General features: G+C 35.6%; 1 protein-coding gene across 1 annotated transcript in view; it reads left to right on the top strand.

Moving 5' to 3' along the window:
* Positions 1 to 19,171, top strand: part of LRPPRC (leucine rich pentatricopeptide repeat containing) — an 85,905-nt gene that overhangs the window by 2,118 nt on the left and 64,616 nt on the right. Inside the window, exons 2-11 of the mRNA XM_001234902.7 lie at positions 6,635 to 6,837; positions 10,445 to 10,567; positions 11,172 to 11,293; positions 11,383 to 11,441; positions 12,156 to 12,242; positions 12,703 to 12,829; positions 13,778 to 13,922; positions 14,709 to 14,851; positions 15,128 to 15,233; positions 15,338 to 15,445. Coding sequence (XP_001234903.4) covers positions 6,635 to 6,837; positions 10,445 to 10,567; positions 11,172 to 11,293; positions 11,383 to 11,441; positions 12,156 to 12,242; positions 12,703 to 12,829; positions 13,778 to 13,922; positions 14,709 to 14,851; positions 15,128 to 15,233; positions 15,338 to 15,445 — 1,223 coding nt within the window. The remainder of the gene's footprint in view (positions 1 to 6,634; positions 6,838 to 10,444; positions 10,568 to 11,171; positions 11,294 to 11,382; positions 11,442 to 12,155; positions 12,243 to 12,702; positions 12,830 to 13,777; positions 13,923 to 14,708; positions 14,852 to 15,127; positions 15,234 to 15,337; positions 15,446 to 19,171) is intronic.

Below are 19,171 nucleotides of genomic sequence, written 5' to 3'. Positions count from 1 at the left end.
ATCTGTTCATTTCTTTAGAGACCTGAAAGAACTACTCACATTCCAGTAGTTTTTGATCATTCTACTCAAAATTTTCCAGGGTTGTGTTAACTACCATCCCCAATGTAGAGTACCCGAGTAGTGGCTGCACTGCTTGTACTTCTTGAAGACTTCTAGGTTGTGTTATTACTTACCTGCTTAGAACCAGTATAATGTGGATTGGATAGTGGCAGCTTGTAATGCAAATAAGGCTTTGGATTCTGTGTCAGTACTTCAAAGTGCATCTTTATCTATAGCAGGGTGCACAAGATAGTCTAAGACTTTAGATTCTTTTCAGATACTGTGTGTTCTGGGAATAGTGAAAGTAAGCTGAAGTATGACCTTCTGTGACCACTGGGAATGGCCTAAACTTGTCCTGAGAATATGGTAGCCAGAGAACAAACTCCACTGCTACTCTGCAGCCTTAAGTGACAAAGAAAACTATGTACAGAGTAGCAAAAGTACAGACCTTATCCTTGCTTGCTAGTTACCCTGCAAGATTGTACCCATGCAAATCTCACAGAAATGCCTTTTGTGAAATCTGAGTCAGAGCAGAGAGAGGCAGACAGATTCTCATCTGTATCGTACTCTGTAAAATGAAATGCTGTCAGCTATCCTTCTATAATTTCAAATTGTTTGGGAGGATGTAAACTTAGACATTCCATAGAATGGGTAATTGCAAATAATTTTTGTCCTGTTTGCTAGATAAGCAGTAGATAAATTTTTATCACTGCGCTGTATAGCTCAAGTAGGGAAAATATATATATATACACACACACGTATATTATTCTGCTAACCATGAACACAGGCCTAACGGGAGTGGTCATCAATTGAAATTTCATAGAAGCATAGCAAGAGTACCTTCTGGTAAGACAACTTACCAGAGTGTGTTAGTGAGACTTCATAGCCTATGGTCAGATTGCTGGTGTTGATAATGGAATTGTTAGCAATTGACTTTCTGCTAGAAGTCCAATGTTTATTCTCTGCTTAAGGTGCTGTATATACCTGGCTGTATCCTTCTGTCACCCTTTCTGTACTGTTTTATATTGGCTGTGAAAATCCGTAGACGGAACAAAAAAGGACTGCACACCCAGACTGCAAGATTGCAGTTTGGTCTTCTGGATGAGAATTTGAATTAAGGGACAGATTACGGGGATGGAAGTGATATTGTGTGTGCAGTGAGAATACAGTACTAAATGCCATTCCTAGAGGTGTTTTTTTCCTGCAATTGTTGGTCATGTTTGTTCATTTTACTTCTCTGCTGAAGCCAACAGATCACACATTTGGACAGAATGGTGTATTATTGTCAGGTAGTCTTCATGCAGTGACTGAGGATTCCTGTTGCTCAGCTGCATACTGCCACACCACAGCTGAGCCCATGGAGTAGATTCTGGGACTGCTTCCTCCTTAATTTCATGCTGATTTAATGTAAAGTTCTGACAGTTGGTAGATGTCCAGTTTAATTGAGTGGTTGAGGAGCTTTTCCTAGCAAAAGCTGCAGATCAAATGTGAGGCAAACTTAGTGTTTCACTCTAATATCAAACATGAGATATACTGATCTATGTGATATCACTCTCACGCCACCTGATTATAGCAAGATGAATGAGCTGCGACATACTGCAGGTCTACGTTGTTAACTTTTACTCAAGTTATTTCCTGTTAAATTACTTTCTGGAACTTAGTTCATAGAAGTTCCACTGAGGGAAGAGATGTTAAATGCGCAGCTGGCAGTAGGAATGCTCTAAAAAAAACCCAAACCTTTCTACTGATGAATGTTCAGACTGGGTTTTGAGTTCAAAATATCTTCAGGGGAACTTTATTCTACATATTCTAGATGAGTATGTTAAGACTTGATGTTACAGCTTGCTGCTGCAAGAAGGTTAGTGTTGGGGAAAGGAAGTTGGCTTTCCCACTTCTGGGCAGCTTATCTCATTCTGAGTATGAGTGCTCCTTGGTGCTGTTGCTGGGCTGATTTCATTTGCTAGATTGGTAGGAAAAGAGTTTTCTGGCATATTAACAGGCTTAATTGCATCAGTTAAGCATCTGATGAACTGAGAAAGAGTGGTAACATGGGCAAAGGAAAAGAGGGACCGGAACTACTGCTGTTGGTAGTGACTGTGCAGTGTTGGGTCAGTGCAGCTGTCTTGCTGAACTGCATTTTGAGATGTAAAGTTCTAGAGTATTTGTCCTGAAACAGGTGCCTTATTTCTCCACAAAGAAAATGAAAACAATTAGAAGGCTTGGATCACAGTATAGCAGAACAAAATGTCATGTGCAAATGTCTCAAAGGATCTTTGGCCTTGCTGTCTCTTCAGTTTAGGATTCTCGTCTGTGAGGCTAGATGTCAGTTTTCATGACTGTGGGGATCAGAGCTAACTGTTTGCTGATCTCCCTAAAAAGGAAACTGTTATGTAGTGAAAACTTTGTGCTTCTTGCAAGATCTGTTCTCACTTTTTGTCCAATTCAGAGGAGCTGATAAGAGCACTATACATCCTTGAGAGGGCTGCTGACTTGATACGTTGTAGTGAGTTTGTATAGATCACATACAGATCACGTCAGCTATGGATCACGTAGCTGAGATGGGAGAGCAAACACCTTTTTAAAGAATCCTAGTTTACTTCCAGGGGACCTCGGATAAGCCACAGGTTGAAAAACCAAATGGTTTGTGGTTTACTGCATGCTACAGATGTTTTTAAGTGAGCTGCAAACAAATTGCTGCTGAGTCACTTAAAACACTGGCAGACAAAAATGTAGAATTAAATGCCTACTTTCCTTGGTAGCAGAACAATAGAATTAACAGATAAACACCAAGGAAGCATTCAGTAGGACCTGCTTTGATGATGCTTAGGCAGTACACTGTCATAGTAAAGTTTCACAAGCTGCACTCTTGTTGCAGTTCTGTACATGTTACTTACTGAGGTAGTATGTTCTGAGACTTTTTTTCTAAGAAATTGGACAAAGCAAGACTTTTCTGCTTTGCTTGTTATGAGTTATGTGGAGCTTTTAGATGTTCTCCCAAGAAATCCATAACTTCTCCACGTACAGTGGAAAAAACACAGAATGTTCTTTCTTCCCAAGGGATCCTTTTGTATGGCATTGAAACCAGGGTGCTGTGGCGTTGTGTGTGACCATAGCTAAGTCAGAGGAAGTGCTGATGACCACTGGAGGAATCATGGTAGTGTCTCAGTTGTTACATTTGGTCTTGTATTTATTACATTTTAACTAATGTCTGTAAGGTTTTCAGTTTGCCAGTATTTTGCTTTGAGTACTTTGCAAACTGTTTCCTCCACTTTTAGCCTCTTTAATTTAGAAAGAACTTTAATAAAATACCCAATATTTTTATGTGGCATAGAAGAAACATAGCAACTACCCTGTTGCGGCTCTAATAAAGGGAGACAGATATCTATATGTTGGCTTTGTAATGTTTTATTGAATTTTTGGACTTGGTCAAGTTCTACAGAAAGTAATCTTTCTGCTGCTGCCAGGTGGATCACTGGATCCACCTGTTTACTCAGCTTGGTGTCTAACATGTCTGGTTTTTAGAAAATCAAATGTGCTGCCTGAGGTCTGCTCAAGAAATGTGAAAAACAGATACCTACATCAGGACAGTACTGTAATTCTCACTAAACCCTAGCAAACATAGGAGAAATTGCTAGTTAGTTGAATATGAATTTCCCATTTCATCACTGTACCGGCTATTTACCAGTTTAGCTTCAACTACTTTACAACACTGGTCCAAACCTTTCTGAGTGAGTATACATACCACGACAAGCAGAACAATTCTCTATCTTATGTCTTACCTGTGTTGCTTCTATTAGGAGCTGAAGAATTAGACCTTTTTTTTACATGCATGTTTATTTTCAGTCCCATTGGGCTGTTTTTTGGCCAGTCGTATGCCTTTTTTTTTTCCCCTGTAATTCTGAAATGTATCAGTTTCTTTGGTCTACACTGACTTTCCTTTTTTGCTGACTTCAGACCATTTAATCAAGTAGTCAAGATGACTTAGAAGTCTGAGTTTCTCTTGTAAGCGTTGGGCACCACTATTGGTGTGCTGTCATCTTCAAGTTTAATGTTTGCTTCCTTCTGTCATTCAGATTGTTCATGAAACTTTTTAATGGACGTGGGTGATAGTAATCCCTTTCTAGGTGGGTTAAGAGTATACTGTATTTTAGAATTCATAAAATATATTCTCAATATTGCAACAAACTTTGATCACTACATTAAAAAAGACATCAACACAATTTAAAAACAGCTATGGCACCCTTATTTTTTTCTGATGAAAACTACATGATATCTCCTTGTTTTGGTTATGTGAAAGTCAAATGACTTGGTATCAGAAACCTGTATATCAGTTTCTTTTGTAGTTACCAGTTGTGCTTTGGTTTTTGCCGTACCTCTTCTTCCATGAATTCTTAAAGGTAATTCCAAAGGACTGGGGAGAAGTTCAGTAAGGGCCATTGAAATATCTTTACTAAAGCTTCTAAAAACTGCTCGGACAATTCTTCCTGTATTTCTCGCCTGCGTTATTAAAATTTGCTTTTTTAGTCGTGGTAAAATAGTTAAAAGTGGCATTGCATGATCATATTTAACATATTTTGAAAGCTGAATTCCTGCATTATTGTGTGATTCTATAACTTAAACGTTTAACTTGACCTTTTTATTGTTTTTATCATTGCTTTTTTGGTGTGTGTTTTTTTTTCCTTCTCTGCTTAAGCATATGTGTTAAAAATTGCAGAAGAATAGCACAGGGTAGTTAAATATTCCTGATACGTGGATAACTGCTTTATTTTACATTAGCTTCTTTCTCTGTTTGATAGGGAGGTTGTGCCATTAGTTTCAATTTTCCTGTATTGTATTCGCTTAATTACCTCAAATCAAACCTGATATTGGTTCCCATAGTTTTCTGAAGTTTTACATGTTTGGAAGGTGCCTTTTCTACTTTGTGCAATCCTTCATCTTTAGAATAGGGGACTCTTGGCATTTTAGTTTTTGTAATTTTCTCCTAAGTTTCCTGTTCATAGGCAGTTTGTATTGGAAAGGCCCAAATTCAAAACCAATGAGGGGGGAAGAGCTAAATAAAATGCCCATTTCAAACTACAGTGTGTAGATACAAACTGAGAGATGAAGATATCAGTTTATGTTTACAAGTGTGCTACGTGGTAAACATTTCGTTCAACAATTTACTGTAGCATATAATGTTATAATAGTAGATTTTTATAGAAAAAGACACTTCAGTTTCAGGTGGAAAAAATAGGAGTTTTGCCTGGTTGTGCTTCAGTTGCTAATGGAAATCAATGTGTAAATTTCTGTGTTACAAAGACACAGAGACCTGTGTTGCTTCCAAATAGTTTTTTCTAACCTGAATTGGAATATTCTGAAAAGCTTTCAGGTTGCTCTTTTAATAGTTATACAACAGTGGAATGTACGATTTATCTTATGAAAAAATAGATCAAGGACTGTCAATCATTAGTTTCATTCTTACAGTTACCAGGTGGATAGCTTGTAGCTCTGTTGTTATTTATGTTATTAAAGCACACATGTTAGAACCATCTCATTTGGTTGTTACACCTGAAAGGACTGAAGATTTTCTTTCTGTTATTCTTACCTTGTATTACTGAATTTTAACCTAATTAATTGAGTGATTTCTGGTTTAGGACAAGTACCCTGTCTGTTGATATGTGATATGGTCAAACAAGAGGAAGGAAATAGAAAATGATGCCCTGGGAAATCCTGATTTATTATTTTTTTTAGTGAGAAGGCCACTTACCCACCACAAACCATGTTTCACTTCCTTCTTTCTCTTCAGAATTGCTCTGATTTCAGCCACATACTCCTAATCCATTCCTTTTCTCTTTTTTTCTGGCTATCATGTGCATAAACTTGTTCATTTATTTTTAAAAAGAACAAATGGTGAGCTCTTACTGTTTTGCTTGAAGTACTTCTTTGTTACATTTCTTACAGTTGTCATACTTCATTTTGAGAAAATAGACGCTGAAACAAATCCAGTGTTTGTTTGGTTTGTGTTTCAGGATGACAGCTTCATGTTCATTACTGTGAGTTGTGAAGGATGGGGAATTACGCCATTGTTCTTGAAGCTTTTTGGTATACTGTTGTCTAAAACATTGACGTCTGCATTAGTTCTTGTGTATTTTATTTGAAAAGAAATATGTGATCTGTTGCCTTGATTCGCTGTGTTTTGGAAGAGGTATTTGTGCCTGTTCCTGAAGTAGTTTTTCAAAGCATGTGAAAGCACTTAGGAGATCCCATAACGGGACAATAGATTTTTATAGCACTTGGATGATTTTTAAAGTTTTGTTTTTGTATAGGAATAGTACTTGAGGCACTTAACGTGAGTTGGATCCAACTGAAGATCTCAGATTAATAATTAACACCTTGATGTGTGCTGTATTGTTTTAGGTAGAAAGGCTTACAGTATGCATTCAAATCAGTCACCTGCATTTGTTTGTTTACATTAATATGGAATGTTTTTGAGAAACTGTTCATCAGCAAGAAGAGCATTATCTTCATGACATTCAGTAACTGCCGTATTTGCTAATTAACTCTCAGAAGTGTAATTTCTATTTTCTTTTTCCCCCTTTTATTTTCATTCAAGCAGAAATGTCATTCACCAAGCAAGGTTCCTTACAGTTGTACCTCAACGTGAAGGAAGTGTTAAAGAAGAACCAGTCTCAGAAATCCAAAACAGACGGTCATGGCAGTTTGACTGGGCATTAAATAAACTGGATCATTCTGTCAGAAAAACTGGCCGTATCCCTAAAACCCTTCTACTAAAAGTCTTCCAGGAAACGTGCCGAGAGGGTAAGCTGCTTCCCATTAAAACAAAACTAAAGCTAATGCTGCAACATAATAATTCATCAAACCAAGGAAATTACTTGAAGAGTTCTGATTTTTATTTTTTTTTCTGGATACCGTTTAACCTACTGCATGTACTGATAAATGCACTTGGAGTTTTTAGGAGTGTTACCCTGCTTTGAATGCACTCATCAACTTTTCAAGGCTTTCTGTCTTTGGGAATTTGTATTACCTGTAAAATTTCATTGTACTTTTAAGAAATGTTAACACATTACTCTGTTTGTTACAAATTTTTATCTGGTGATGTTACATCTTACTGATGTAACTATACTGGGAACTCTGAATGGAGATCATATCTGTGTTCTTTATACGGTGTATTTTTGTAACATCTGCAATAAATCATGCTGTCTTTTATTTTAAAATGGGATGATACAGGGAGATGTGGAGACAACATACAGTGTCTTGTTTTCATTTTAAACTTTGCTGTGTATTGCCCTGAACAGTTACTGGCTCATATATCTTGGATAGTGGTCGCAAAAGTTTTGTAGCTTGCTTAAATGCTGAGTCTTCAGTTCATTCCCTCTCTCTGCTGAACTTTGGAACTTTGTCAATTTTGTCTTTCTGCTTGTGATGCCCTTTCTGATGCTGACTGCTTTTTTTTAACATATAAATCTGTGTGTGTTGAAGAGGGTTTTATGCCTCTCAACTTGTATGTGGATCACAATTCTTAATGGTCATTGAGTGTTGAGACAGTTTTTAGGGGGTCAAGTTAGCAAAGAGATCAATTGCTCACAGTGTTTCAGTTACTTAAATATATTTTAAATTAATGGTGAGTTCTGGGATTCGAAAAACAACAGGCTTAAATGTTTATGAAGATTGGATTAGGTTGCCATGGAAAGAAATGATAAATATCTTTATTTGAAAAATTTAGTCACTTTTTTTTAATAACAGCATTGGAAACAAGTGTAGCAAATATAAAAATTTCTTTTTATTTCTTAAGTGGAGTTGCATGTGCTTGTAATTAGGAAAGGAAGGATATTACAATGCAAAAAATACCCAGGCAAGATGCTTGATGTGGGTATCTTGTCCTGCATCTTTCTGCAATCGCAGTGCTGATTTTTTTTTCCTGTTTCTGTTGCTTTTCAAGTACTTAGTCACTAGCATAAGGTATATATAAAACACTAGAATCCTGAAAATGAACGCATCTTGACATTTTTATTGCACTAACGGATTGTTAGGCACTGATATAAAAGTTAATCAAATATGATTTATTTCTCATGAGTTGGTGATAACTTCAAAAGTTCAAATCCCCTTTGCCATTTACTCCTGCCCTCTCAGTATTTTACCTATTTCTGTTTCTTTCTCATTATCATTTTTTTTTCCCATCGCTTCTGTGTTTCTTCCCAGTTGAGCTTTCTCTGTATAATGTTTTTGCTGTAGATTGCTCTCTTGAAACCTAGCTTACACTAGTGATGTGGCACTGCACTTCTGTTGGTTGTTTTCTGTATCAGAAGATATAATGCTAGACTGTCTATAGCTTTCTGCTCTTGAGGGTTTTTTTACCATTATTTTATAGCTCTATAGCTGTTTCTACTTTGTAGAATCAGAAAAGCTGTAGAAGCTCTGTATTATTGAAAACTGCACTTAGGGTGATAAGCAGCAGTTGGAGGTACCTTTACTGGCAGCATTCCCACCTTTTTACTGTGCTGTGCACAAGTTGGGAGTTTTGGCATGAGGGTATGGAAGTCATTAACAGAGCACTATGGGATTGTAAATTGTAAGTCATTTTGCAGGTTGAAACCACTCAAGTCTGTTGCTGTTCAGGATAGAAAATTTCAATGAACTTCTTTTTAAACTTACAGGTTTTTTTTCTTTGCAAACATACAGTTATGTAAACACTGTTTCTTTGTGAGATGAAAATATCCCTGATAAAGCACATCTCACCTTTCTTTGTGATTGGAAATTGTTGAATAGCTTTTTTTTTGCTCTGATTTTTGTTGAATTTTATTTGTTTATTTACAGTAATGCTGCATTATAAAGGAGCTCTTCGTTCTATTAGAACAGGGTGGATTCGCAGAAAAATTTATCTCCAGTTTACTGGATAACCTGTGAAGGATATTTCAGCTTCAACATTTTTTACCTGAGGAGTAGAAGTCCTAGAAAGAGCTGTATTTATGGTTAGATTTTTGACATCTCTGGGGTTGAATGCAGAAGTTGGAGCATGTGAGCATTTTCACTGTTTCCTTTGTTATTCTGCAGATGTAAATGATCACATTTGTTGAGCACAAACACAAGTGAAAATGGATGCTAATGGAAATTGAAAATTAGAGTTATGCTTCTGAATACCAGTTATAGAAAAAGTAAGGAATTGTTTTGAACTGTTTTGCTATTTTAGACATTTGCCAGGAAGTTTTGTCCTCATTAGGATCAAATAATCCATGGATCTTGGTCTGGAAGTATGAAGTGCTGTACCACCTGAGTTTAGTATTTTGTGCTGTGCTTTTTAACTTCTGCTTGGCAGATCTCCTTATTGTAAAAAGTGGCATGTTTTGTCATTAATCTTCTGCAGTGCATAATAGTGTCATTGCTTAATCATTTTGGTATCCTGTTCAGTAAGTGTTAAATATTGAAGATTCTATTGCGTTTTATTTTGTTATATACAAAATGTTTAAATATTTCAGTGGATCAATATCTTCTTTTAAATTTGTTTTTAATTATTTGTGATGAAATGTGGCTGTGTACCACTTAAACACAAAGGTTTTTTCATCTGTTTTCAGCTGGCATTGCTAATGATGGTCTGTCTAATATTAGTGCTGAAAAAAGCATGCCACTATACAACTGTTGCTGCTTGCCAGCAACTTCTCCTTTCAGCTTTAAACTTCAGTCATGGCACTGTCACAGTAAGAACTGGAGGTTAAGAGTAGTTTCAGCAGCAGCATAGCAACAAAATAAGAGTTTGATTAAAAGAGAAGGTGAGCTGAGTTGAATTATAGGTTTGTTGGTTTTTTTTCCTAAGTGAGATAAAAGTTTATTTACAGATCTTCATTGACACCAGTGAAAAATACAAAACCCTTTGTCAGGTGAATGAGTTTCAATGGTGTCTTGTGATCTTCATGCTACTCTACATTAGGTCCTGACAAGACATACTCACTTGTAGGGCTTGATAAGATGTGACTTGCATATGGATTCACAGTTGGGTACTTTTGAAGAGGGCGGCACTGTGATTTATCAGGTGTGTGAACTCTTCTACTGGGAGACTGAAAGCACCTCTCTTACCCAGAACTATAAAAAGGTTTTCAAAAATGAGTATTTTTTTAAAACATTATGTAGTAGGATGAGCACTTAGCTCTTCAGAAATATGTATGATTGTGTGGACCAGTTACATTAAAATCCTAAATTTAGACGACAATAATCTATAAATATATTTAAAATTGCTTCAATGTTATCTTTCAAATGAATTTCCAAAGAATAGAACTTAAAAATTCATATACTCATTTAAAGTTATAATTCCCAGCAGCTTTTACATCTGACAGAGTTGTGGCATGACTGTGACTATTTCTGGTTTAATAGAATTAGACCGTATTAATGTTTTTGTGGGTTTTTTTTACTGTAGGGTGTCCAGGGAGTAACCAGACCTTGCTTTTGTTGCGAAGCTGTGGTGCTCTGTTACCGGAGGTGTTGTCATCTGAAAGAACAGAGCTAGCTCATATGATATGGGACAAGATGAAAGAACTGGGTAGGTAGATTTTGTTAAACCCTCCTTCTGCAACAGCCGTACACTTCTATTGCTTTTTTTTGCAATAAAAAAGTGGTTGCATTTTAAAATTCATTAGCAAATAAGCAGTAGGTTTTACTATTCAGGTGAGTGTCTTATTCCCTATTCTGGGAGTTACAGTGACATCTAGGGGTGTTAAAAGTGTCTAAGATTTCTTTTTCTGGTGCTTAAACTTCATTTTTTTTAATATTGTAAGAATGCATTGTATTCTCTTTTAGATATTACCTTGATTTATCTGCTGGACTAAGTGTTCCTGGTGCTGCCAGCTACTTTATCAGATGATTTTTAAAGTTACACATTTATCTCTGTATGTTACACAGATTAACTGGCTGTGGAATAGCTTGCACATCGGCAGTAATGTACTTGTGCTGTTGTTGTGTTTTGGGCTTTTATAAACAAATATATGCAGTTTAATATATGTTACTGCAGAGGTGGATAACGGGAAGTAGTCTGATTACAAAGTTTATCCAGAATAAAGTTGATGAGAAATTACCCAAGAAAACTGTAAAATCACGTTGACATTTAGGGAGCGTACATTAACACTATGGTTGAAATATTTCCTCAGGTGCTGTCTATGACACGAGCCACTATAATGCTTTACTTAAAGTGTACCTTCAAAATGAGCATAAATTTTCTCCAACTGAGTTCTTGGCCAGAATGGAGGAAGCTAACGTGCAGCCCAATCGAGTAGGTATTCTTCAATAGTATTTTTTTCCTCAATAATGGTATCCATCTATTGGATAGAAATTGTTAACTTCCCCTTCTTGTTTTCATAGGTTACATACCAAAGGTTGATTGCTGCTTATTGCAATGAGGGTGACATTGAAGGAGCGAGGTATTCTTTTGCATTTATGTTGAAAAGAGTTTCTAAGAAATCTGTTTATCATATTCTCTACCGTTAATGTTAAAACTCATTTCAGTGTAATTCTTATAAATAGAGCAAAGCAGAGTATTAAGTATAATTTATTCAAGCACTGAAAAGCAATTTTTTAGAGACAGCTGGAGCCTACACCAACAAAATAAAAATGTGTGATGCACCCGTGTTCGAATCAAATTGTATTTACGTTGTTCAGAAAATAACTTGTTTTGTCGTTTCTATAGCAGGTATGAAAAAGTATGAGGCGTGAATGCTTACTGTCTGTGTAAGAAAATGGCTGCATTTGAGAACTAAATGGGAAAAGGAGGGAATGGTAGTAATTCTTTTGTTACGCAGGGCTTACTTCATGTCTGTCTAACTCTTGTTGCATTAACTTTTAAGTTGCAACAGTATGATTGCTAGGCATGCAAAAGAAAAGAAAATGGAAGATATTAAGAAACCCAGCCCCACCCTTTTGCCTGTGCATATTTCAAAGTAGCAAGTACATTTCATGTGAAAAAAGGAAAATGACTGAATTATGGTTGTATTATGTAGCAACCTAAGATATAATTGTTCCATATTTGTTCTTTCTGATGATACAGTACTTGTCCAGCAGCACAGTAATAGCTCAGTAGTTCCTTTTCAAAGGGGAAAAAAGAAACAACCAACTATTTGCTGTCTTGTCTTTTGCAGTAAGATTCTTGGATTTATGAAGAGCAAAGATCTCCCAATCACCGAAGCGGTATTCAGTAGCCTTGTGAAGGGTCATGCAAGATCAGGGTAATGTTAATATGTTAATACTCCTTATTTTTTGCTTTTACATAAAGTGATGTTGTACTGAAAACATATATGCCACAAAATAGCATAATGGTTTTAGATAATATAAAATATAATCTTATGATGCATTCTTGAAGCAACCAGGGCTTATTTTGCAAGGTAGCAATTTTTCTTGCCTGAAAACATTGCATTTCAAAACAAATTGCTGTTCTTGTGTACTGTTTGAAAATTGGTTGCATTTAAACTTTTGAATTCTAATTGTTAATGTTAAAAAAATTCAAAGTAATAGAAAAATAAAAAGATTTGCACTTTGACCTTTTAGAGTGTTAGTTAAAATAGGTTTCTCTGTGCTTGTTGCAGCCTTTGTTTCCAGTAATTAATAACTTAATGAGGGAATGTTGAAGTGACAGTAAGTAACATTATGATTAAAGCCACTGAGGGTCTTTCTTTTCAATTCTTCTAGAGATATCAAGAGTGCAGAAAATATCCTTTCCGTGATGAGGATGGCTGGTGTTGAGCCAGGTCCAGACACCTATTTATCACTACTGAATGTGTATGCTGAAAAGGGTGATGCTGATAGCATCAAGAAGGTATTGCAAGTTTGAATTTAAAGAAATTTTTTTGATCTTTTGTTCTGTTTAACTTTGCAGTGCTTTCTGTCTATACAGGAGGAATAATACTGAATTTTATGACTAAATTCCTCATGGGAGAAATGATTCTTTTTTTTTTTTGCATCAGAATAGCTGGTTAACTGAAAGAAGTTTCCTACTTCATGAAAAATATTTGTCTATTGATAGTTGCTTTTCACGCTATGAGAAGATGTGATGAATAATGCTTACCAGTGGGTGATTTAATAATTCAGGGTTCTTACAACATCTGTCTCTTGAATGTGATATATATAAAAGTAAACCTTAATGATCCTATTCCCATTCAAGGCATAGAATCCTTCCAGTAAAGCTAATTATTTTTTAGGAGAGTTCATATCTGTATCTTAAGCATTCATGAAGTCTGAATAAGATAATGTTTGGCAGCCCTTTGTGTAGTTGATTGTTTGAAGTATTCTCTCACCTTCTTTTAATTTTCAAATCAAGGAAATATTTGGAAAGGAAGGAGATGAGAAAATTGATTTCATTTTAATAATTAGTACTGGAAGGAGAGGACCAAATCAGGAGAGAAATAGGAAACATTGCTTCTGACTTAAACAAATATTCATAAGCCACACAGTAACAAAACTTTGATTATCCTCCCCTTTTCATAGTGATTGCTTTAGAAAGCCATCTCGTGATGGGAATAGATCTGGTGTTTTAATGTATTAATAGATACTGGAGAAAAAAATGTTATATCCCTTTTTACTTTCTAAATGAATTTGACTTTCGAGAACTATAGTATTCTCTGCCTTTTGTGTACTTAAACCTGTCTATTTAAAAACAAAACAAACAAAAAAAACCCACCAACAGATTTTTGTAAATATTGATCTTTTAATATATTCTTTTTTTTAAGTGTGGACTCTGTTAAAATTACTTTTTTCTTTTTTCCAGACTCTAGAAGAGGTTGAGAAGACTGAAGGGTACCTTATGGATAGAGTTTTGATGCAGGTGATTTTTAGCCTTGCCAAAGCTGGATATCCTCAGTACATAGAAGACATTAAAGAACGCATGAGATTTGAAAAGGAGTTAATTCCAGGTATGTCCTTAGTTACTCCATGGTATGTAGCTACTCAGGATGGAGAAGGAAAGCATATTTATTTATTTGCAGCAATAAGTAGTATCACGAAAAAATTGGTATTGTTGTTTTGGACATATACAGAAAATATGGTTCTTGCCATTAGTTTGTGGATTCACTATGCTACTTTTAATTACATTTTTTGGAACGTGTAATGTAAACCAATTTTAGTGTTTCACATAGAACTATAAATATGTTTTTTAACTTGTAAAATTCATTATGACTTTGTAGGAAAGCAGTAAGTTGTGGAGCCCTTCTTGCAAACAACACTACTGTAACTCATACTGTGACAGCTCTTTGTGAATATTATAAAAAGGGAGAAAGTAAACACTGACTTCAGTTTTGTTTATCTACAGTTGAAGTTGTTTGGGATCCCCATATGTATAATCTGATTGATAACTGTTAATTACACTTCATCCCTGTTTTTAATTTTATTTTTGACAAGTTTAGAATTGTTTCTTTTAGCTAGTATTCTGTCGTGCCACAGTGGTGATGCTTTGCTAATTTTTGGTATGATCCGTTTAGTGGGAAAAGTGAATTTCATGATTGTACAAATAATTCTGTAAAGAGTAATCTGTATTAATTCCATAAAGAGTAATTTGGTTAATCATATTTAAAAATATATCAGTGATGTATGCAAGGTGTTTTTTTCCCTAGTTTTCACTACTTTCAGTATTTTAGTGAGGAAATAGGTACATGCAGTATTTCAATTCTGTTTTTTATTGTTTTCTGTTTTTCATTTGCTAGATATGATGAACCTCTGTTTGACTCTGATAACTCATGGCTTCGAAGACATAAGTTTCCGCATTTTGAAGTCTTACAATCATTTATCACGTGAAAATGTGGACCAGGGCAGCTTCTTCTTGCAGCATTGTGTAAATAGAAATATGGTATGCAGAATAATAATATTTTTTTCATAGTGCACTTAAAACAGCATATTTATTTAGTTTAATGTAACTGTAGAGCTGGAAAATAGTAGATTTTTTTACATGTTCTTAAAGAATCACAGGTTCTAGTGCATTGTGCCCATTTAAACAGTAAGTTGAAATTCACAAAGGAGCGTGCTTGGCATATGTAATATCCACTGCCTTACCATTAGAAGACTTTGATGTTCTTAAAAATTTAGAAATATTGAAAAATATATTAATTTTTGAAATTCTTTACAGCCTATGAGCAAGTTGAAGCAGTTTTGTAATGAATTAAAAGAAGCAAAAATGCACTCAGCACCATTGATATTTATTTTGCGTTGTGCTTTGGAGACCAACAAATCAGGTATTCTCCTTATTTATTGTGAGTGTGTGTGTGTGTGTGTGTGTGTGTGTGTGTGTGTTTTGAAGTACTTTGTCACTGCTTAATTAACTTGTGAATATTTTTAGGCCTCGCTATTGATGTGATGAGGGCCATGAAGGAGGAAGGCTTGCCACTCAGACCTCACTATTGCTGGCCACTGCTGGTTGGGTTCCAGAAAGAGAAGAATCTTAAAGGTTTGTATCTCTGCTCATCTTACTTTTTTGTATACCTAAGGCACAAATCTTTGCTGAAGCACCACCTGAAGATTTATCAGGCTTTCAAAAGTGAGTGAAGACCTTGCTGCATCTCTTAGTTTGTGGCAAATGTTTTTCCTTTGGAAAGTCTTTTTAAAACTCACCTTTCTTTGTTAATCATGATACAGTTCTACAAATTTATGTAGCTTACCTTGGCATAGGAAGATGTGTGGAAGAGTTTCCTTTTAACTCTTTACATTCATTCTACCTTCCAGTGGTTCTTCTTGCTCCTCATTACTTTCAAGAGCTTACTCTTGAAGAAACTGAAATCCGAGAGAGCATTTACTAGTAAGGTTAAGTTATAATAGCTCTCTTGGACTTCAAATCCAATTCTTTTTTAAAAAATGACTTCTTATTATCTACTTGATAAGCCACATGTGAGTTTAGTTATAATAATAAAACCTGCAGGAGAACTTACGTCGCTGAATGTGTGAGCCTGACCTGACAGCATGCTGATTGAAGGACAGAAATGCTCAATCTTCAGGATTCTTAAGTAGATTTAAGCATTTAGCATACTTTCCCCTGTTACACATGGGGATGTCTACAGGATATGAATAAGAATTGAACAAATATTAAATTTTAGAGTACAGTATCTAATTCTTTGGTTTGCGTTATTGGTAATTCAGAAAGAATGGTATTGTAAAAAGATGCTTTTAACAGAAGTACTTCCCCCATGGGGAAACAAAAAACTGTCTTTTTCATCTTATCTCACAGTATAATGTGCTTTAGAATGAGATGCAGAGTTGTTAGTGTGACACTGGGTGACAAACAAAATGCACAAACAAAAAAAAAGTGCTTTTAGCAGACTCTTCATATCGCAATTTTATCTTAAATATACAGTCACATTCCAGTTTGGAAGAAATGCTGAAACAAGTATTCCCTAATTGTTTCTGGCTATAAAAATGTCTCAAGTCTCTTTCAAAAAGCCTTTGTGAAAACAATATTCAGGTTTTTATTAACTCTTTGGGTTCTGATGTGCTAGACACCTTCCTAAGTTTAGCTTATTCCTGGTTCAAGTGCTTGAAAGTTCAGTAATATTTTATGTGTCAGTGGTTTAGTTTGGTCCTTTGTGATTTAATTGGGAGTACAGAGTTGCCAAAGATAAGTACGATGAAATTGTGTCATAGTTCTGTATATATAGGTGATGCCTGAATGAAAAAGACTGGCTGTTACTACAAAGATTTCACTTTGCTTAGGAAGATACAAGAGATGCCAGAAGTGTTAGATTCAGACATAGCTCCCAAAGCTGAAGCTGCATCAGTGTGTTCAGAGAAACTCCAGTTTCAGATCGCTTTTGGTTTCTGCAGGTTCAGAGATTTCCTTTATTTTTGACTCATACTGTAGCAGTCAATTGTGCTTTGGCTAGGAGTTCCTACTGGTAGTCATGTAAGCAAATTAAGAAGAGAATGTTTGGAAAACAGATATTATACCCTAACTCTCTCTTTAACATATCGTAGAAAGCTGTTCTTTTTCTGTCTGCAAAGAATTTGGATATACATATACAGTAACACAGAAGTATAGTCATATAATGGATGTGCAAACATATTTTTACAACTTCATACTTAATGTCTGAGCTTGAATTGCCAGGTGTGAAAGTTACTACTCTGTGCATACATACCTATAGTGATGTTGCAGGTCTTAAAATATGTGAGAAGGTATCTAAGAATTTCTTTCTGCAGTGAAGAGTCAGTGGAATTATACTTGCTACAGTAAAACGAATAGTCTTCCTGTGTGCAAGCTCACATTGATTTTTGAAATTTAACAGTAATTAAAAAGAAAGAATAGAGGAGAACCTCTATCTCAAAATATAACTGGTACAGTTAAGGGAAAGTAAATAAGAGGGGGCAGGAGGGGAGGATGGGAACACCCTGCAATTTTCATAGAAATAACAGAGAAAACAATAACGCTTCAGTGAGAACCTGAAGGTGACAACAGACAATAAATGAGCAGAGTGGTGCTTTGTACAAAAATAATAATAAAAAAACCAACAAAAAACACAGGACCGTGCAAACAAAGATACAGACACGGTATCGCATCTCATACTAAAAAGGAACTAATAATTCCTTTCTCTACAAAGTAGTAATGCCTGGCTTAATGTGTATAATTCTGCATCACAGTATGGGTAAGTTTTTGAAAATGGAAAATAACTTCTAGGGGGAAAAAACCTACTAAAAATCTGCTAGGAAGTAGACAGTGGACTAAATCCTTAAAGAACACACGATTTAAGCAACACCTTGTCTAGAACTTCAGGGTACAGATGCCTGAATCGATATATGTAGTGTGACCCAAGCCATTATGTAACTAGTAGCAACATTTAATTGCACATTCATTTATGTAATGTTTATTATAACAAAAGCTGACATGGGATATCAAAGGAGATTCCCTCACTTCTGTGTTACAGAACTGAAGCTGAAAGAAATAAGAGTGAAATAGTGGCTAAGAGGAATAAAGCCAAATAGAGCAATTGTTTAAATATACCTTAGAGAACTTAACCAGTCTGAACTAGCGGCCAGCTCTTTTGAGTCATTTTACACAGGTAGATAGTTTCAGATGGGATATGCTTGCTTTAAGGTGCATCTTTTATGTAAGTGTGTAATTGCTAACTTCTGTAGCATTTATCTAAATACTGTTAGGCTTCGGAATGAAAATATTTAAAAGGGTTTAAAAGATCTGTATCAGTAGATCTGAAAAGGTTATTGGTGTTGAGATTCTTGTATATAAGCAGAAAAGCCTATTGAAGTTAAGCAGAAATGTTTGACTTGGCTAATAACTGAACATGTTATTTCACTCCCTTGTTTTTATGGAATCACTTTAGTTATTTTTGAAGACAGTAACTGACTTCAAAGAAAAACAAAAAAAACTTTACTTTTCTATTAAACTGTTCTGGTTATACACAAAGCATGGCTTGTGAACAATATTTCAATTTTTACTCTGCCTCTAGGATAAAAAGTTGGATGAAAAGGTGAGTGTGAGTCCACACAGAGGAATGAGTAGTGGTTTCCCCAAGTAATTCTTGAGGCAGTGTTTTGTAGACAGATCTCTCCAGCCACAAAATTCTGGCTGCATCTCAGATCAATAGCGTGGCAGAAGTATGCTGAATGTTATGACTTTTTCCTGAACACATCCTCACTCTTCAAGTTTATTTGTTTGGAGAATTACTTTAAGCCCAATTTTGCTGCCTTTTCCCATGTGGTACTTACGTGCTTTAGAAATTCCCCTGCTCTGGTGGGACCATGTTAGGAAGGAGGAGTACTTCCTGTACGAAACCTGAGAAATGAAAGATAAACTGAAACCTGAGCCCCTCACTTTTCTTTTCTTGAGAAGCAGCAAGTTGCTGTGCTCTATCACAGAGATATTATGGCCACCTTATGATTGATGTATTTTACGTTTGTTTGGATATAGTTATTTGAACCTGGAAAGATGCTTTCTTACCTCTACTGGAGTGTTCCAGTGCCATTTCCAGTACTGATAAAAAGGAGAACAGAAATTAGACTGTTTTGTTCCCTGCAACTGTCCTTTTACAGCTTAGGTGTTTAACTTTTGGTGTTCAGCTCTTGCTGTATGATGTCTCAAAAACCTCTTCTTGATTGAGTAGGGTTGTGGCTGGAGAATCTACTGTGAGGTCTTATTGGTCCACGGAACTATTGTGCATCTAGGAAAAAAGGA

The sequence above is a fragment of the Gallus gallus genome, chromosome 3, assembly GCF_016699485.2.
Source record: "Gallus gallus isolate bGalGal1 chromosome 3, bGalGal1.mat.broiler.GRCg7b, whole genome shotgun sequence".
In the NCBI taxonomy this organism is placed as follows: Eukaryota; Metazoa; Chordata; class Aves; order Galliformes; family Phasianidae; genus Gallus; species Gallus gallus.
Note: the sequence above shows the minus strand (reverse complement) of the source record. Positions and strands in the feature narration are given on the sequence as shown.